The sequence below is a fragment of the Sarcophilus harrisii genome, chromosome 6 (assembly GCF_902635505.1).
Source record: "Sarcophilus harrisii chromosome 6, mSarHar1.11, whole genome shotgun sequence".
NCBI classification, from domain to species: domain Eukaryota; kingdom Metazoa; phylum Chordata; class Mammalia; order Dasyuromorphia; family Dasyuridae; genus Sarcophilus; species Sarcophilus harrisii.
In genome coordinates this window covers 16,441,542-16,457,305 of record NC_045431.1, presented here as the reverse complement: position 1 = coordinate 16,457,305, position 15,764 = coordinate 16,441,542, and the positions used below count along the sequence as shown (strand labels likewise).

The 15,764-nt window shown below is 40.2% G+C and overlaps 1 protein-coding gene across 3 annotated transcripts in view; it reads right to left on the bottom strand.

Annotated features, from left to right (window-relative positions):
* TBC1D19 (TBC1 domain family member 19) overlaps positions 1–15,074 on the bottom strand; it is a 93,914-nt gene extending 78,840 nt beyond the window's left edge. Inside the window, exons 1-4 of one of the 3 annotated variants that reach the window (XM_031943934.1) lie at positions 14,736–15,074; positions 4,419–4,491; positions 3,467–3,512; positions 1,584–1,659 (exon numbers count right to left, since the gene is read on the bottom strand). In XM_031943934.1, coding sequence (XP_031799794.1) covers positions 1,584–1,659; positions 3,467–3,512; positions 4,419–4,491; positions 14,736–14,834 — 294 coding nt within the window. In that variant the 5' untranslated portion in view covers positions 14,835–15,074. Of the gene's footprint in view, positions 1–1,583; positions 1,660–3,466; positions 3,513–4,418; positions 4,492–12,707; positions 12,909–14,735 lie in introns of those variants that run through there. The other 2 variants (XM_031943932.1, XM_031943933.1) reach the window with 2 other exon arrangements.
* Positions 15,075–15,764: the final 690 nt, after the last annotated feature.

Sequence of the window (15,764 nt, the reverse complement as noted above, 5' to 3'; positions counted from 1 at the left end):
TATATAAAACTGGGTACTTTTCTCTTTGTATATATTCACAGTAAATATTAAAAAATGATAATGCTAACTGGAAATTCTACCATATCTCAAACTCCTTTTTCTGTTGTAAGACAGCACTGCCATTCCTCATTTGTAGAATGAAATGGATGAAGAAGATAAATCGTTAGGGGCCTTTTAACTGTAACATTTAATGATTTTTGTGGCCATAAATGCTTTTGCAATCTACTTATGTCAAGGAACCAATTGGTAATTAATTCTCTCTTCACCTCTTGACTCAAAAAGCTCTATTTCACTTCTAGAAATTCTATATATCCTAAAAGTCAAAGAAGAAAATTTTAATATAATTGAGGTTGATTTGACCTTTTCTGAGAATCTGTTGAAATATAAATATTAATGAAGCCAAATAAAAAATATAATAATGCTGAGACTTCAAGAGATTGTAAGCTCAACAATGTGGGTATTCCTGTGAATAATAATAGAAATACTAGCTAGCATATATATAGTGCTTTAAGATTTGCAAAGTGCTTCACAAATAATATTTAGTTTTATCCTCATCATACTCTGGGAGGTTATGTGCTATTATTATTCCCATTTTACAGATGAGAAAACAGATAGACAAAAGTTAAAATAACATGCTCAGAGAGAGTCACCTGGTTCATGTCTGAGGCAACATTTGAACTCAGGTCTTCCCGACCCAAAGCGCATTATGCAATGTACCATTTAGTTGCCCTGTGTACCCACCCTATCTGATTCTCATTCATGTCCTCTCACAAATTCCCCAAATACGGTCCTCCCACATACTTGGGACCTTCCTTTAATATTCAGTCAATTAATTGGTCCATTACCTTTCATTAAGCATCTACTGTCTGCCTGGCATTGTGCTGGCTGCTAGAGATACAAAAACAAAGCTTATTCCTGACATCAAGACCCTTAATTTCTACTGGAGAAAACAAGAGAAGTAACTTTGGAGAGGGGATCAGTGGGGAAAAGGAGAGGGTAAGAATCACGAAAGGTCTCAGGCAGGAGTTAGCCATTGAGTCGAACTTGGAAAGTACCTCAGGGTTCTAAAGGGTCTGTTCCAGGCCCAGAAGCAGGACGTGGGATGCTGGGGGGGGGGGGGGGGGAATCAGGAAATATGAAGGACAGGAATATATAGTAACTCTAGAAAGGTGGGCTACGATAAGATTCCAATGCTTCAAAGACTCTGTCCTGGGTCATTCTTCATCCATCTTGCTCTTTCTGGTTCTTTCCCTGTCTCTTTTTATCTGTGTCGGTCTGTCTCTCTCTCTCCATTTTTTGTCATTTTTAATATTTCAGGACAATGTGGGATGAGATCTTTTTTCTTCCTCTTTTGTCCAATGGTTGCTATAATTATTGGCTCTGATGTTTTGATTAGAATTGCTAAACAGATGCAAAAAATTTTTTTATTTCTCATACCTCAATAGTTGCTCATAGCTGCTTTTCCCAAGGTTTCATATAATGAATAAATACTTATAAGATTAGTAAAGGTTTTTCAGTTAGTGGTGGGAAAATATATATCTATATATACATATTTATATGTATACAAATGAATAATAGCCAACCTGTGCTTTTCTCATGTATACCAAAGGTTCTTTTAGATGTTCAGGGGGTGCTGCAGGATGCCTAGGTAAAGGAAACCTGGAAAAATACATAAAAATACATTAATAAATCATAAAAGGAGATTAAAGGTTTATATTACTTGTAACAATTTGTGGGTTCTGTGAGTATGTTTTAGTTAAAGTATTCTTATTTCCACAGCACACATTATCAATGAAATAGCATGGTTATCCATAGGCCTAAGGCCAACCTGCAAAGACTTATTTTTACTTCTTATCTCAATAACAGTAACTGGAATTTACAAAGCAGACTGAAAAATTCTAAAAGCCGTATGCTTTGTATAAAATGTCTAATTTATAAATTTACATAATTTGAAGTGTACAATGCGAATCATTCACTTTTAACTATTTTGAAATTAAATCACCTCTTTTTCAGAAACTTGTGAACATTTATAAGTGTCTTAAGTTATAATATAATTATTTCAAACCACTTTGAAATCAGAAAACTAACCAAATGCAGATGTGGAAGGGATACATCTTGTACTTTACTAAAAATACAGATTAGATTAAATTAATCATAAGGTCAGAGGCTGTGAGGACTCCTGTTTTCTGCAGGAAAAGTCTAAAGGAGATGCTTGAACCCAAGAAAATATAGAAAGAATTAATGAAGTATTATACAGCTATCTGTAACTCAACATCAAATTTGCTCTTCAAAAATAAGCATGATAAATGTGGAAATATGTATAGAAGAATTGCACATGTTTAACATATATTGGATTACTTTGCTGTCTGGGATGGGGGAAGGGAGAAAAATTTGGAATACAAGGCTTTGTAAAGTGAATACTGCAAACTATCTTCGCATGTATTTTGAAAATAAAAAAGCCAATATTATCAAAAACAAGAGGTATAAACAACTAATGACAGTTTTGTTCAAGGAAGAGATCTGGTTATATTTTAAATGCTTTAGTAGTCTGCTTCTACCTTCCCCCCTAAGTTTTACATTTCCAGCTTTCCTTGAACAACACATCAGAGTAAAGAAGAGAATGTCCAGCAGTCCCAGTCCTGAATGTTTAGTGTTGTTGCTGTTCAGCCATGCCTGACTCTTCACGACCCATGGACCACACTTTCCACAGAGTTTTCTTGGCAAATACTGGAATGGCTTGAAATTTCCTTCTCAAGTAGATTAAGGCAAACAGTATTAAGAGACTTGTATAAGTGTCTGAGTCCTGATCTGAATTCAAGTTTTCCTGACTCCAGGCCCTGTGCTCTATCTAACAAAAGACATTATAATACTGGTACTGGTAGAGAAGGAAGGCCATATGGTCACCATTATTTACATATAGTAAAAATAGGCACTATACATTACTGAGTGCATAAGAGAAAGTATTATGTTGATGGTAAGAGTCAAATCTTTTGATAAGTCTTATTCTATTTCTTACTTCAATGTCTTAATAGATCTGTAATCTTACTAGGTAAGGGTAGGTACACTCATCAAAGGTGAAGCACTCAACTCCACGCCATCTTACCCTGTTAAACCTTGATCTCACCATTTCCTAATTCTATAGAGGAACTACTGAATGCTATCCAGAACAAAGCTAAAAACCAGAAATTGAGCCTATAACAATAAAAGTCAAAAAGATTTACGCTAAGTTAGTGAATTTCCACAGTAAGGTAGGGGTAATAATGTTTCAACACTAAGATCTTAAATAAAATATTAATTGTCCCAAGAAGATATACACAGCACCTCTTGTAAGACCTCTAAGTATTTTCACATAGATTATTTCATCTATCTTCACAACATCCTTATGTGATAGTTAAGGACAGGAAATGAGAAAAATATCATAAATGCAGCATGACAGAGAAATATAAAAACAGGTGGAAAAACTCACACAGTCAGTTCACTATAAACAGCATTCTGAAGTTTCTTCTCCCAACCTGTAAAAAGGAAACATTTTCAATATTTAGATTTCAATGAAAAATTATATGTCATTATTAACTATATAATGTGAAACTATGTTATTTTGATTTTCATTAGAATTCTCCTACACATCCACCAAGTCCCATTAGCTAACAATGGGTACCTGAGTCAATTCTCCTTGATAAAATAGCACCATTTTCTTGGGCTAAAAGTACCATTTAACCCTCTTTTCTTTTGTCAGGATACACAATATTTCTGGATGCTATGTACAGTGGTAAAAAATACTAATTTTATTATATAATTATATAGGATTTATTTATTATTATGTATTTATTATATATAATAGTAAAAAGACTAGTAATAAAAGGATCTAATACTTGGGTATGTCACAATCTTTCTGGGGCTTAGATATAAAAGTAATTTGGGCAAGGTGAGTTTTTAAGGTCTTCCCTATATCTCTCCCCTTCAGGTATGTGCATGTATAAGCATGTATGCACATGCACACACATATACACACATGCACACATTTGAATTTGCTATTTTATCTCTTCTTTTTCAGTTGGAAAAAACAGATGAGGGGTATGAAGAAAGGAGGAATGCAAAAGAAAAAATAAATGGAAAATCACAAGCTAAAAGTAACATGATTTATTAAACATGATTTGTTTGTTAGACTCATTACATAACTCATTATGCTTAATATATTTTTCATCTGGAATAAAGTCACTTATATTCATTAATGTAATCAGTCATTTACCCAGCACTTACCGAGTCTTCAGAAATTCTCTCTACACAACTAGAAACTCATTCACTCTTTGAATCTGCTACTCATTCTTTTCCACAAGGAGACCAGATAGGGTGGGTGGGGGTGGAGAGGTAAAGTCTTTGAGTATGACAAAAAATTAAAAAGAGTTAAATTTACAAACCTGTTATTCTAAAGAACTCCTTAATATCTTCTTTGAGTGATTCAAGTTTAATCTCAGGTTTCTGAAGACTAACCTGTTATGGTAAAAAAAAAAAAATTGTTAAAATTTTTTTGGTTGATATTGATTCCAGTTCAACCCAAGAGAGATATGGTAAATATATATACACTGCAAAGAAACTCTATTTCTCTGTCACAACATTATAAAACATCTATCTTTTGGAAAGCCTAAGGAAGGACTTTCTCACTTCTTAAAACAGGAGAATCATGGATGATAGTTCATAATCCACTCAAAATACAGAGACTTGTAGCTTATGCATATTTACGTTTTTTTACATATAAACCTCAATAGTAAAGCAATAGATATGAATTCTTCTATACATCTCTATGATGTGTGAAGACTGACTGTTCTTTAGAAGTTAACCCTTTGGATAAGTTTTTATAAAAGTACTGAGAGAGATATTTGTAAGTGATTTTTTTTAACTTTCTCTAAATTTGCACCAAATAATCATGGGATCACTCATTCCTCATACAGATACCTTCCTTAACTTCATCAAGCTTTTCATTGAAATTATACTTTTTATCCTAATTTTCTCCCCAAACAGAAGACAGTATGATATAGAAAAAAGTTTTCAATTCAGAGTTAGATAAGTTGTGCTTGAATCCTATCCCCAACCACATACTACTTGTATAACCCATGCTCTGAACATGAAGAAGGATGTTGAGCAAGGAATGGATCGGGATGGGAGGGGCAGGGGAAGAAAAATGAATTTTGTTGTGGACATAGCAAGTTTGAGATCCTTACAGGATACAGGCATTAAAGTGGGGCAGGAGAAGTGATGTAGGAGTTGGCTGCAATCTGTGGGTTCTGAGGAGTTCACCAAGGGAGAGTGAGAAACAGAAGAAGCAGGTCCAGGCCAGGCCCTTGAAAAACAGGGAGAAAAAAATAGGGAGAGGGGGAGAGAGGGAGGGGAAGAGAGAGGGGCAAAGAGAAGGAGGGAGGGAGGGAGAATAAAAAAAACAGAGAGACACACAGAGATAGAAAGAAGCAGATGGAGAGAGAAGGAACTGAGAGAGAGGGAAAAAAAGGAATCAAAAGACAGAGAGAAGGAAATGAATGACAGAGACAGACAAAGAAGGAATCAAAAGACAGAGACAGATACACAAAGATAGAGACAGATAGACACACACACACAGAGAGAGACAGACAGACAGAGAGAGAGAGAGAGAGAGAGAGAGAAATTCAGATTCAGAAAAGCCTTTGTCCTATAGGAGAGTGTAGTTAATTAATAGTGTCAAATGTTGCATAGGTTAAAAAAAAAAAAAAAAAAAAAAGGAACAGGCCTGGAAAGGGTCATGAAATTTATCCATTAAGCAATCATTGCTGGGTGCCCAACAAGATGGAGGGTTTCTTTCAAGCTTCAAGATCTCTCACACTTCTTCAAAATAAGAATTGAGTTTAAGAGATAAGGTGATTTCAACTGTCTCCAGGGTATGGGACATCAAGAAACCAAAGAAGGCAAAAACACAAAGAATTAACAATATAGAAAAAATCCCTCACCCCCATTCCCTTTACTCAGTCACTCTTCCCCTACAACCCACCCCATGCCCAGAAGCAGGGCTCCCAAAGCCAACCCACAGGCTCTACCCCCAAGCACCTCAGAACTCCCAGTGTGCACATCTCCAAATGCAAGAAATTTGCTCAGCCTGCAATAGCAGCACAGTCCCAGTGGAGCTTAGGCAGAGAACAGAAAACCAAGAAGAAAAAAGCCAGCTGCCTATGGGTGAGGCTGCAGAGCACTCAAGAAGCCTGGGCCAAGGGCCGGCGCCATCCATCTGGGCCAGTTCGGGTTCCCTTAGAAGCCCCTTGGGCAGATAAGAAAGCTAGTATCCTAAGAATTGCTACCTTAGAGAGGAGGCTGAGAGAACCCCGAACTGCAGCCTCCAAGGAACCTGCCATCAAAAAGGAGGAGGAGAGTGCATTCGAGGAAAAGGGGGTGGGGGGGGAATTGAAATCACCAAAGATCTCAAGGGGAAGAAAACTCAAGACTTTGAGCACAATCATAGAAGACAAAGGGGAAGATCTTAAAGTTGAAAGGGAAATGAGCTCCAGAGGTGAGAGTTACAGGACTTTGGAAAGGGAGAAAATCACCTGAGATAGCTCCCTGGAATTTTAAAATCCTCTAATAACTGCACTTGAGGAAATGGCTGAAGCTGGTTATTTTTCCATCTAACTCTGCATTTTAGAAGCTAACTGCTATTTATGCCACATGGATGTTGCTTTGATTCTTTCCTGGCAAAACACTAGGGGGTTTGAGGGTGGGAGCCACTTGGAAAGGCAGGGCTTAATTCTGCCTAGAGCCCAGTAAGCTTCCTGGGACTGGGGATACGGACAAATAGCAGCTATGCCCCAGTTTATTTGCTGAAGAGAGGCAGAGAAGCACATCAGTTTTTAAAGTTTCCTCTCTCACTTCCACGTTCTGAGCTCTAATTCCCAAATTTTCACTGAGGGCACCGCTGAAGAGCTCAGAGGCTCTCTATCAATCTAGCAGAAATGGCTCTGCTTATAGAGTAGAGAGAACATTAAGTATCAGTCTAATGTTTTGTGTTTGTTTGTTTTTTGTTTTGTTTTTTAGTGTTATGCCTCCTTGAGCAGAGGTGGATATTTCTGGTCTTAGTGACAGCTTTCCTCATTGAGAGGCAACTGTCAACAGAAGGAATTTCCGGCACTAAACAAGATGACCACTGACAGGATCCCCAAATTTGGCATCATTGGGAGTTTCCTGAGCCAACTTGGGAGTTCTTGATTGTATCCAGTAGGGGAGACCAGCTGAAGCAGTGACATTTGAGTTTGCAGGACCCACCTCTAGCATAGGAAGGCAGAGCCAGATTTTAGAAGAGCACTCAGAAGCGCTCCTACGGAACACTCAAGGCCAGGGTCAGCAAGGAAGCATTCCCCCCAGCAAAAAAAAAAAAAAAAAAAAAAAAAAAAAACCCTTAGGCCCCCAGCCCACTTATTTAGGAAGGAAGAATCAAGAGGCAGAAAAAGTGAAATGCCCAGAGTTTTTCAGCTAATCCCAGGCAATTAAAACTTAGGTCTTCATGGTTTAAACCCAGAGTGTTAACCATGAAATTATGCTATTCATAAAGCAATCTAGATGTTTGGGGGAATCAAAATCAAATTCGCTGGTATATAGTTCTACAATCTACTCTCCTAAAATTTTCAAAACTAGGGCAATACTTTCCTCTGGTTCTATGTCACCTCTCATCTTCTCCACAATCTTTCAGAGATCACTGACTGTGGTTCAGTAATATCATCTGTCAGTTTTCTCAATATCCTGGGATATAGTTTATCTGGGCTTGATGATGACCTCATCAAAAGAAACCATGCTCAAATACTGTCTCTCTAGTTTTGACTTAAACTTCCTCTTGGCCATTTTTGTTCTGTCCTTTCAAAAGCAAAGATCATTCTTCTAATTCAAAAAATCAGCAAAGTAATAGTTTGGTGTGTTCCTTGGCCCTATACCCAACAATTGTTATAATAGTCCCATTCACCATGGGCTGTAATACTCTCTTTTTTTGATTATCCTCTTTTCTCTAAAATTGTTAAAACACAAAACAAAAGCATCTTTTTTATAACCTTGACTTTTCTAGCCACTTTCAGCTCATTTTGAACTTCACACACACATATATGTATATTTATATGTGTGTGTACACACACACACACACACACACACACACATATACACACCCCTTTTACATAAGAATGGAGGTACCTGAACCTGGGAGAGTTAAATGACTTGCCTTTGATGACATAGCTAGTAAGTTTCAGAGACAGAATCTGAATCCACATAATCTTGCTAGCTAACTTTATCCACTGTGTTATACTACTAAGAAATAAATATTTTCCTTAAAATGTTTCATAAAAAGGAAAAAAAGTACCTAACATACAGAAATACTCATAATTGTATAAATAATTAACTTGTAGATATATCTGTAATAACAGATATTGTAAATAAACATGTCCAAAAGTTAAGACATATTAATATACTAGTGTAATGATACCTAAAATAAGAAATATGAACATAAAAACATATAAAGAGATCAATATAAATACAAAATGAAATTAACAGAACCAGAAACAGCATACACATTACAACTCCACATTTAAAAGACAATTTAAAAAAACAAGCAAAAAGTAAATCTTTCTCATGGATTTGGAGGCAAATACACATTCTCCAGATTTTCTGCTAATCCATTTGACTCCACACTTAAATTATAAGGCTTTATGTAGTCTATTCTTTATTTTGTACATTTACTTGGTTGTTTTTGATGATGGGTTTTAAGTTTAGGATAAATTTTAAGAAGTTTATGATGGTCAGTGAGAAGCATTAGAGGCTTCTTCCTGGTGTCCCTGGATCCTCTTTTCATCCTTTTCCTCTCAATCCTCCATATTAATATTCCTAAATCTCAAGTCTGAACACATCACTCCCTTTTCAAGATGTCACAAAACCTTTCCATTGTCTTTAGATTAAAATACAAACTCCTAAATTTGGCATTTAAAACGCAAAACCATTTGGATCAAGCTACAGTTTTGAAATGACTACATAAACATTTCTTCTTTCTAATACACCTTTCTAGTCAGCTTGTGTTTCTTATCCACAGCATTTCATTCCGTTCCCCATCCCTTGAAATTGCCCAACAACCCTGGATAATCATTGGTGACAAGAATATTAAGTAACCAAAATAATTAAGCATCTACTGATTGACTTCAAGGGTCTAGAAATAAAAAAAAGAAACAGTTTCGTCTAAAACTCACATAGTATTGGAGTGGGATACAAAGTCACAGAGAAGTAAATACAACATATTTACAAAGTACATAGAAAGTAAATTAGGGGAAAGGAGAAGAAAAGGAAACAATAACAAGTGTGGGAGGTGGGGGAAGGTCTAATGTGGGAAATAGATCTTGAGCTAAGAGGAGTTCCAAGAATTATAGATGAGGGAGAAGCAGATGGAACCCTGAACAAGAACAATAAGCAGGGTTCCCTGTGCAGAGAGCAATATGAAACAAGCCTGGAGAAACTGACATCCAAGGCTAGTACAATCTTTATCCAATCAGAAAAGTGTGAATTTTATCATAGAGGCAACAGGAAAACAGATGTTTCTTGAGCAGCAGAAGAGCATAAGCAGACTATGCTTCAGGAAGATATTCTGACAGATGGTGCAGAGACAAGGTGGAGGTAGAGAAGCCACTCAGACAATACTTGTGATTCTCTAGATGAGAGATTAGGAGAAGTGGATGGAAGCAAAGAATGTCATGTAATTAAAACTGCCAGGACTGAGCAAACAATTGTATAGGAATAGAGAGAGTGAAGCTGCCAAATCAAGGATGACTCTGACACTGCAAAGGTGGATGACTAGAAGGGTGATGGTACTCTTGAACCAAAATGAAAAGTTAAGGAGGAAAGCAAGCAGGCAATGATGCAAAAATAGAAGATGGAGGACTAAATATGTCTATTTCGAAATCATCTAAATAGATGATCATAGGGCAGATAGATAGTGCAGTAGATAGAGCACTGGCCCTGAAGTCAGGAGGAGCTGGATTCAAATTCAACTCAGAAATTTAATTAACACTTAATAGCTGTGTGACCCTGCCATTTAACCCCAACTGCCTAGGACAAAAAAAAAAAAAAAAAAAAAAAAAAAAGCAATAAGATCTACTTATTAGTAGAATGGGAGAAGATAAAATCCCTCAGAACCATGAAGAAAAAAGAGAGGACTCAGGACATCATCCAGGTGATTTTAACCCTGCAAAGGAGACTGGGAAGGAAAAGCCACACAAGGGGAATGAAGATCAGAAGAACAATATTATGAAAGCTTAGGAAGAGAAAGGTATCCAGGAAGAAAGTGGTCAATAGTGTCAAAAGGATTTCATTTAGCTGTGATATAAGACAGAGTTGGGTTGGCTGATGAGCTTCAGTTATGCCCAGTGGGGATCATACAAAACCAGTTATCTAATTCACATTCACTTCTGGAAACTTAGTTGTAAAAGACCAATTTCTTTGAGAAGGACTTAGTGGGAAGAGGGAGAAAAAAATAAAAGAGGGGTCTTGTGAACTTTGGAGGGCCAAAAACTTTTTATTTTTTTCCATCTCTCCTAGCAATATTCCTGACAACCATCAGTCAATAAGTATTTATTAAGCACCTACTATGTGCTGATTATGAGGAAAGCAAAAAGGCAAAAGATAGTCTCTGTCCCCAAAGAGCTCACAATAGAATAGGAGAGCCAGCATGAAAACAAGTGATGTACAAATAAGGCATATACAGAAAGAAAAAAGGAAATTAACAGAAGGAAAACAAATTGAAGAGGATGATGAAAAGATTAAGAGCATGAACATCTTTTCTAATTTGCTCATAGTTACTGAGCAATGGAAGAACTGAGAAGTTTGGGTGTTTGAGAAGATCGGGCAAGATCTTTCCTCTAGGATGAAGGCAGGAATTGTTGTAGACTATGAACCAAGCAAGGAACTTATTAAAGAAGGAAAGGGTCCTGGGAGACAGCAGATAATAGCAATAAAATTCTTGTCTGGGTGACAAATTTGGATTGAATGAAGCACAGAGAACAGGTTCCTGAGCCTTCACTGGGACTCAGGGACAAAGTAGACACACTCCCTAGAAGAAGTCCAGAACTGTATAAAGAGTCTGGCAGAAAGCTGCAGCATCCTTGGGAGGGGCTTCGTGTACAGCCCTGACAGGGAGAAGAAGGTCAGCAACTAGGAACTGTGTACACTTTTTTGCCATTTGCATTCTAAACTTGAGCTAAATTTTAAAAACTTTTCTAAAAGCCAACTAATTGATATCAACTGATAATCATAGGGAAGGGGACACAAGTAGGGTCTTGTGAGCTAAAGCCTTAGAAAAACATCCTCCATCTATCCATGCTTTGCCTAGAATTCTTAGGGCACACACAGCAGCTGCCCTCTAAAGTGCTGGAGAAGGAGGAGAAAATAAGCACAAAATACTACAAAAAGAGGGAGATAGTATCACATTAGATGTGTTCCTCCAGAATGTGTAGAGGACACTTGGTCTCCAAGGCTTAATAAGTAGACAGGGGCCTTGGAGACAAATACTGTGGGTGATTCATGGAAACTCACATCATCTCTTGACTGTTTCAGGCTCTTTCTAAGATTATCCTAGTGAAGTGATGAAAGATAAAGAGAGGAAGGACATAGATTATTATAATATCCAATATTTTTAAATAGAGGTCACATAGCATAATGAATAGAGAGAACGTTACAGGTCACAAAGACCTGGATTCAAGAGCCACCTCTGACAGGCTTTGGCTAGATGACTCTGAGGATGTCATGTAAACTCTTAGTGCCCCAGACAACCCTCTGGGACTGCATATTGCAGAGAGGGTAATTATGAGATTCACTGATAAAGTTTCCACCACTAACAAAATCACAGGCCCTTTCTTAAAAAAAAAAAAAAATGAAAGATGGATTAAGGGACTGAAGGAAGGGAAAAACAGAAGCAAGAAAATCTGTTAAAAGACAAATAATAATAAGGGAATTAAAACGCTGATGGCACTTGGAAAGTAGAAGATAAAGATATCATCAAAGGATGCACGTTTAGGATTTTTTTCTTGTGACATTTTTTCCACTTAACTTCCTACAATCAAATTAACAATTTTAATGAGATTACCAAATTTTTAAAAATTGTCATTACATTATTTTCTTAAAACAATTGTTTTCTAAAACTAAGATCTTAAAACTTAGGACAGTTAATTGATGGAATCCCAATTTTGGAAAAAGAGAAAATCAAGACGATTCCCCTGTAAACCAGAGAAAGGTTTTTAGATGTAAAGAAGCAGGATATACATGGATACATAATTAATAAATGTGATAACATAAACACACTAGTCCTAAAAACGTTTCACTAAAAAACTTATTAAGCAACTTTGTAGCATTTAAAAAAACTAAATAATAGATGCTGAAGTTATCCTATCTTTTTACCCAGATACTAAAAATTGAAATGATGCTACAGCAAACAGTAAGTCTTATATTAAATTTCAAATCATAAAAAGAACCTCACTTCCAAAACAAACCCAAAGCTCAAGACTTAAGACGGGCTAGCAACAACGCGCAGAAGGTAACAGATGTTTTATCCTGCACCCGGGATGAAAAAGGAATAAATTAGGAACTAAGGTTAGATTTAATAGGAGGAGTCTGGGGATCCCAACAGAGGAGGAAATCAAAGTCCCAATAATGTTCAGCCTTCCCCCCGCACTTACTGAAGCCTGAAAACCCAGCTGAGTGCTCAACCTGGAGCTTCGGAGCTTCTGGACAATGTGGGCAATAATAACAGACAGATCGGTCTCTTCCTGCAGCATGTTCCCTTGGTGCTGAGGAAAAGTAGCAAGTGGGGGAAACCAATGGGTCCCGGAGAAGAAACGTTAGCCTCAACTGGACTAAAACTTCTCCAGGACCCTTTTAACAAAGGGACGCTTCCGCGTTACCAAGCAACTGCAGACGCTGTCGGTGCATCCTTCTCTGCCGCCCGCAGTGAGCCCAGAGCTTCTCATCCCAATGGTTCCGCGACAGGAAGAACCCCAGGAAGGGCACAAAGAAGGCGCCTCAGGCCCTCGCCCAGCCCAGACTAAAGGGGGTGCCCATTCTGTCTTGCAATTGTCTCATAGTCTGACATAGTCTTCCCACATGTGGAACAGGAAAATAGCAGCTTTTACCATTAAACAGTCATGAAAACGGAAATAAATTTTCTAAATTCAATCTGTACTCCAATAGTGCCTGGGTAGGAAGCCATTGATTTGCCAAGTCCCAGACCTGGGAGCCTCTTCTCAAAGCAGTGTGACTGGAAGTGCCATAGAGCTGGAAAATGGCTGTCTCGAAAGTCATGGTGCGCTTTTAAGTTAGTAAAACGTAAAACTTTAAGCTTCCAAAGCTTGAAACTACACGACTAACAGGGGACATCCTGTTATCTACCTCTTACATGAAATACCAAATAAAGGATTTCCCATATCCCGGTGGATCCTAGTCTTCTAATTATCAGTCCTCCCCTGAAAAGCTCTTTCTACCTAATTTCCAAGGGATTTTCTTTTTTTCTGCAGTCCTTGGTTTAAAAGGAATTGAGTCTAGGCTATTAACCAGTCACATGCAATATTTTTTTTTAAAAAGTAAAATTTAAAAAATAGAAACGAAAAAATTTCAAACCAACATAACAGCCGGGATTTTCTCCCTTCTCATTTCTGCCTCCCGGCTTCCTTCAAGTCCCAGCTAAAATCTGACCTTCTAGAGGAAGCCTTTCCCAAAGGTACCTTGTGTTAACTCGTTTATATATAAAATGGTGGTTTTCATATAGTTTTCCCCGTTTCCTTGTGAGGTCCCTGAGAACAGGGTCAGGCTTCTGCCTTTCTCTGTACACCCAGGGCTTAGCCCAGTGCCCGGCACATAGCAGGCCAAAGCTTAATATTTTTAAGCCACTCAATCAATGTTTACTGAGTGACACATAAATAAACACGCGTCCATACGGCACAAGCGAATGAATGAATGGTCCGGCACTCCCGCCTGCTTGCCAGCTCCAGTACTTTTCAAAGACCAGAATGCAATTCTCAATTCCACAACAAAAGTGGGGGTTTGGGGAAGGTTCAGAAGAGAGCCAGAACTGAAATGTTCGAAGAGCAGACAGATCATTATCCAGAGAGAGTTGAGCAAAAGCCCCATGGCCTTGCCTCTCCCAGGCATCTATTCCCAAGCTCGCGGCCCGCAAGCTGCACGTGCAGATGCAAACCCACCTGTCACTCTCCGAGTTTTAAATCAAAGAGCGCTGTGGGTGTGGGTGTGGGTGCAAGATCCGGGCGGGGCCTGCGTGCAGGAGCGGGAGAGAGGGAGGGGGCCGCCCGGGGGCCGCCCGCCTCCTTCCCGGCCCAGACCCGGAGGCTCCGCGGTTCTCAGCCCGCGGCTGTCAGGGCCCGCCACGCCGCCGCCCAGCAGCCCACCAAGGCGCGGCCTCCGCAGCGGAAGGCCCGGAGACACCCCGCGGAGCCCCGGGAGGATCCCCGGCAAAGCCCCGGGATACGCTCCCCCGCACAGCCCCGGAGACCCCCCCCCCTTCCCCGCGGAGCCCCATTAGACAGCCCTCTCCCCGCCGCGGAACCCACGGAGACCCCCCCCCCCTCCTCCCACAGAGCACTGAGAGACAGCCCTCCCAGGGACCCAGGAGCCCCCTCCCCGAGTCCCTCCTCAGAGACCCTCTGAGCCCCCCAGGACCGCCGCGGAGCCGGGCCGGGCGCGGCCTCCCTCACCCAGGCCTGGCGCTCCAGCTGCGAGTAGAGCCGGGAGCCTTTGAGCTTCTGGACGATATGGGCGATGGTCAGGGACAGGTCCTCCTCCTCCTGCAGCATGGTCCCCGCGGGGCCGGCCAGGGCGCAGGGCGAGGCGAGGCCGAGCCGCGGCGGCGCCGAGAGGGGACCCCGGGTCCGAGGTACCGGCGGGGACGCCAGCCCGGCTGGACGCTACACCGGGACTCCGCGGGCGTTACCAGGCAACTGAAGGGCCGGCCGGTCCGTCCCCCTCAGCGCTCCCCAAAGCCCAAAGACCCCGACACAAAAGTTCCTGGGTGGCGCAGGGCCTGGGCGGAGAGCCTGGCAAAGGGGAGGAGGGAGAGAGGAAAGACAGGGGAGGGAGGGGAGAAGAGAGAGAGGGAGGGACTGGGGAGAGACAAAGGGAGGGAGGAAGGAAGGGAAGAAAAAGGAGGGAAAGACGGGAAGGGAGAGGGAGACAGAGACAGAGAGAAAGAAGGAAGGATCCACTTTCTTTCTGAGTTACACCACACCTGAGTACCCCAGAAAACCCAGAAGCCCCTTTTCTTCCAAATGAAACAGCAAAATTGAGCAACATACGCACAAGTCCGCCCATCTCCTTCCAAAAGGAACCCGAATTCAGCAACCTACACCCTATACAATCCACACTCTCGAGGGCTTTCTGAAGAATTGCTTGTTGGACAGGGGAGCCACTGACAAGGCACTGGCCAGCGTGGCGCGCCTGAATCATAGAAGGTTCTGTGTTCTGAGGGAAGCAGAACTGCGGGAGCTCAAAAGAAATGGGCCATGTGGAAATTTAGAGACATGGCAACTCTTCATGTTCACGTGGACTGTTTGTGCCTGACCCACGGTAGAACCTTCCCAGCTTGCCCAGGTCAGATCCCCTGTAGCTTGACTCCAAAGTGGAGGTATCATTGTGGCCCTTCCAGAACGAAAGAACCAACTTTATATGGGGTGAGATAATTCATGATATATACAAGCAACGCACACTCCCTGAACATGTCACCATTT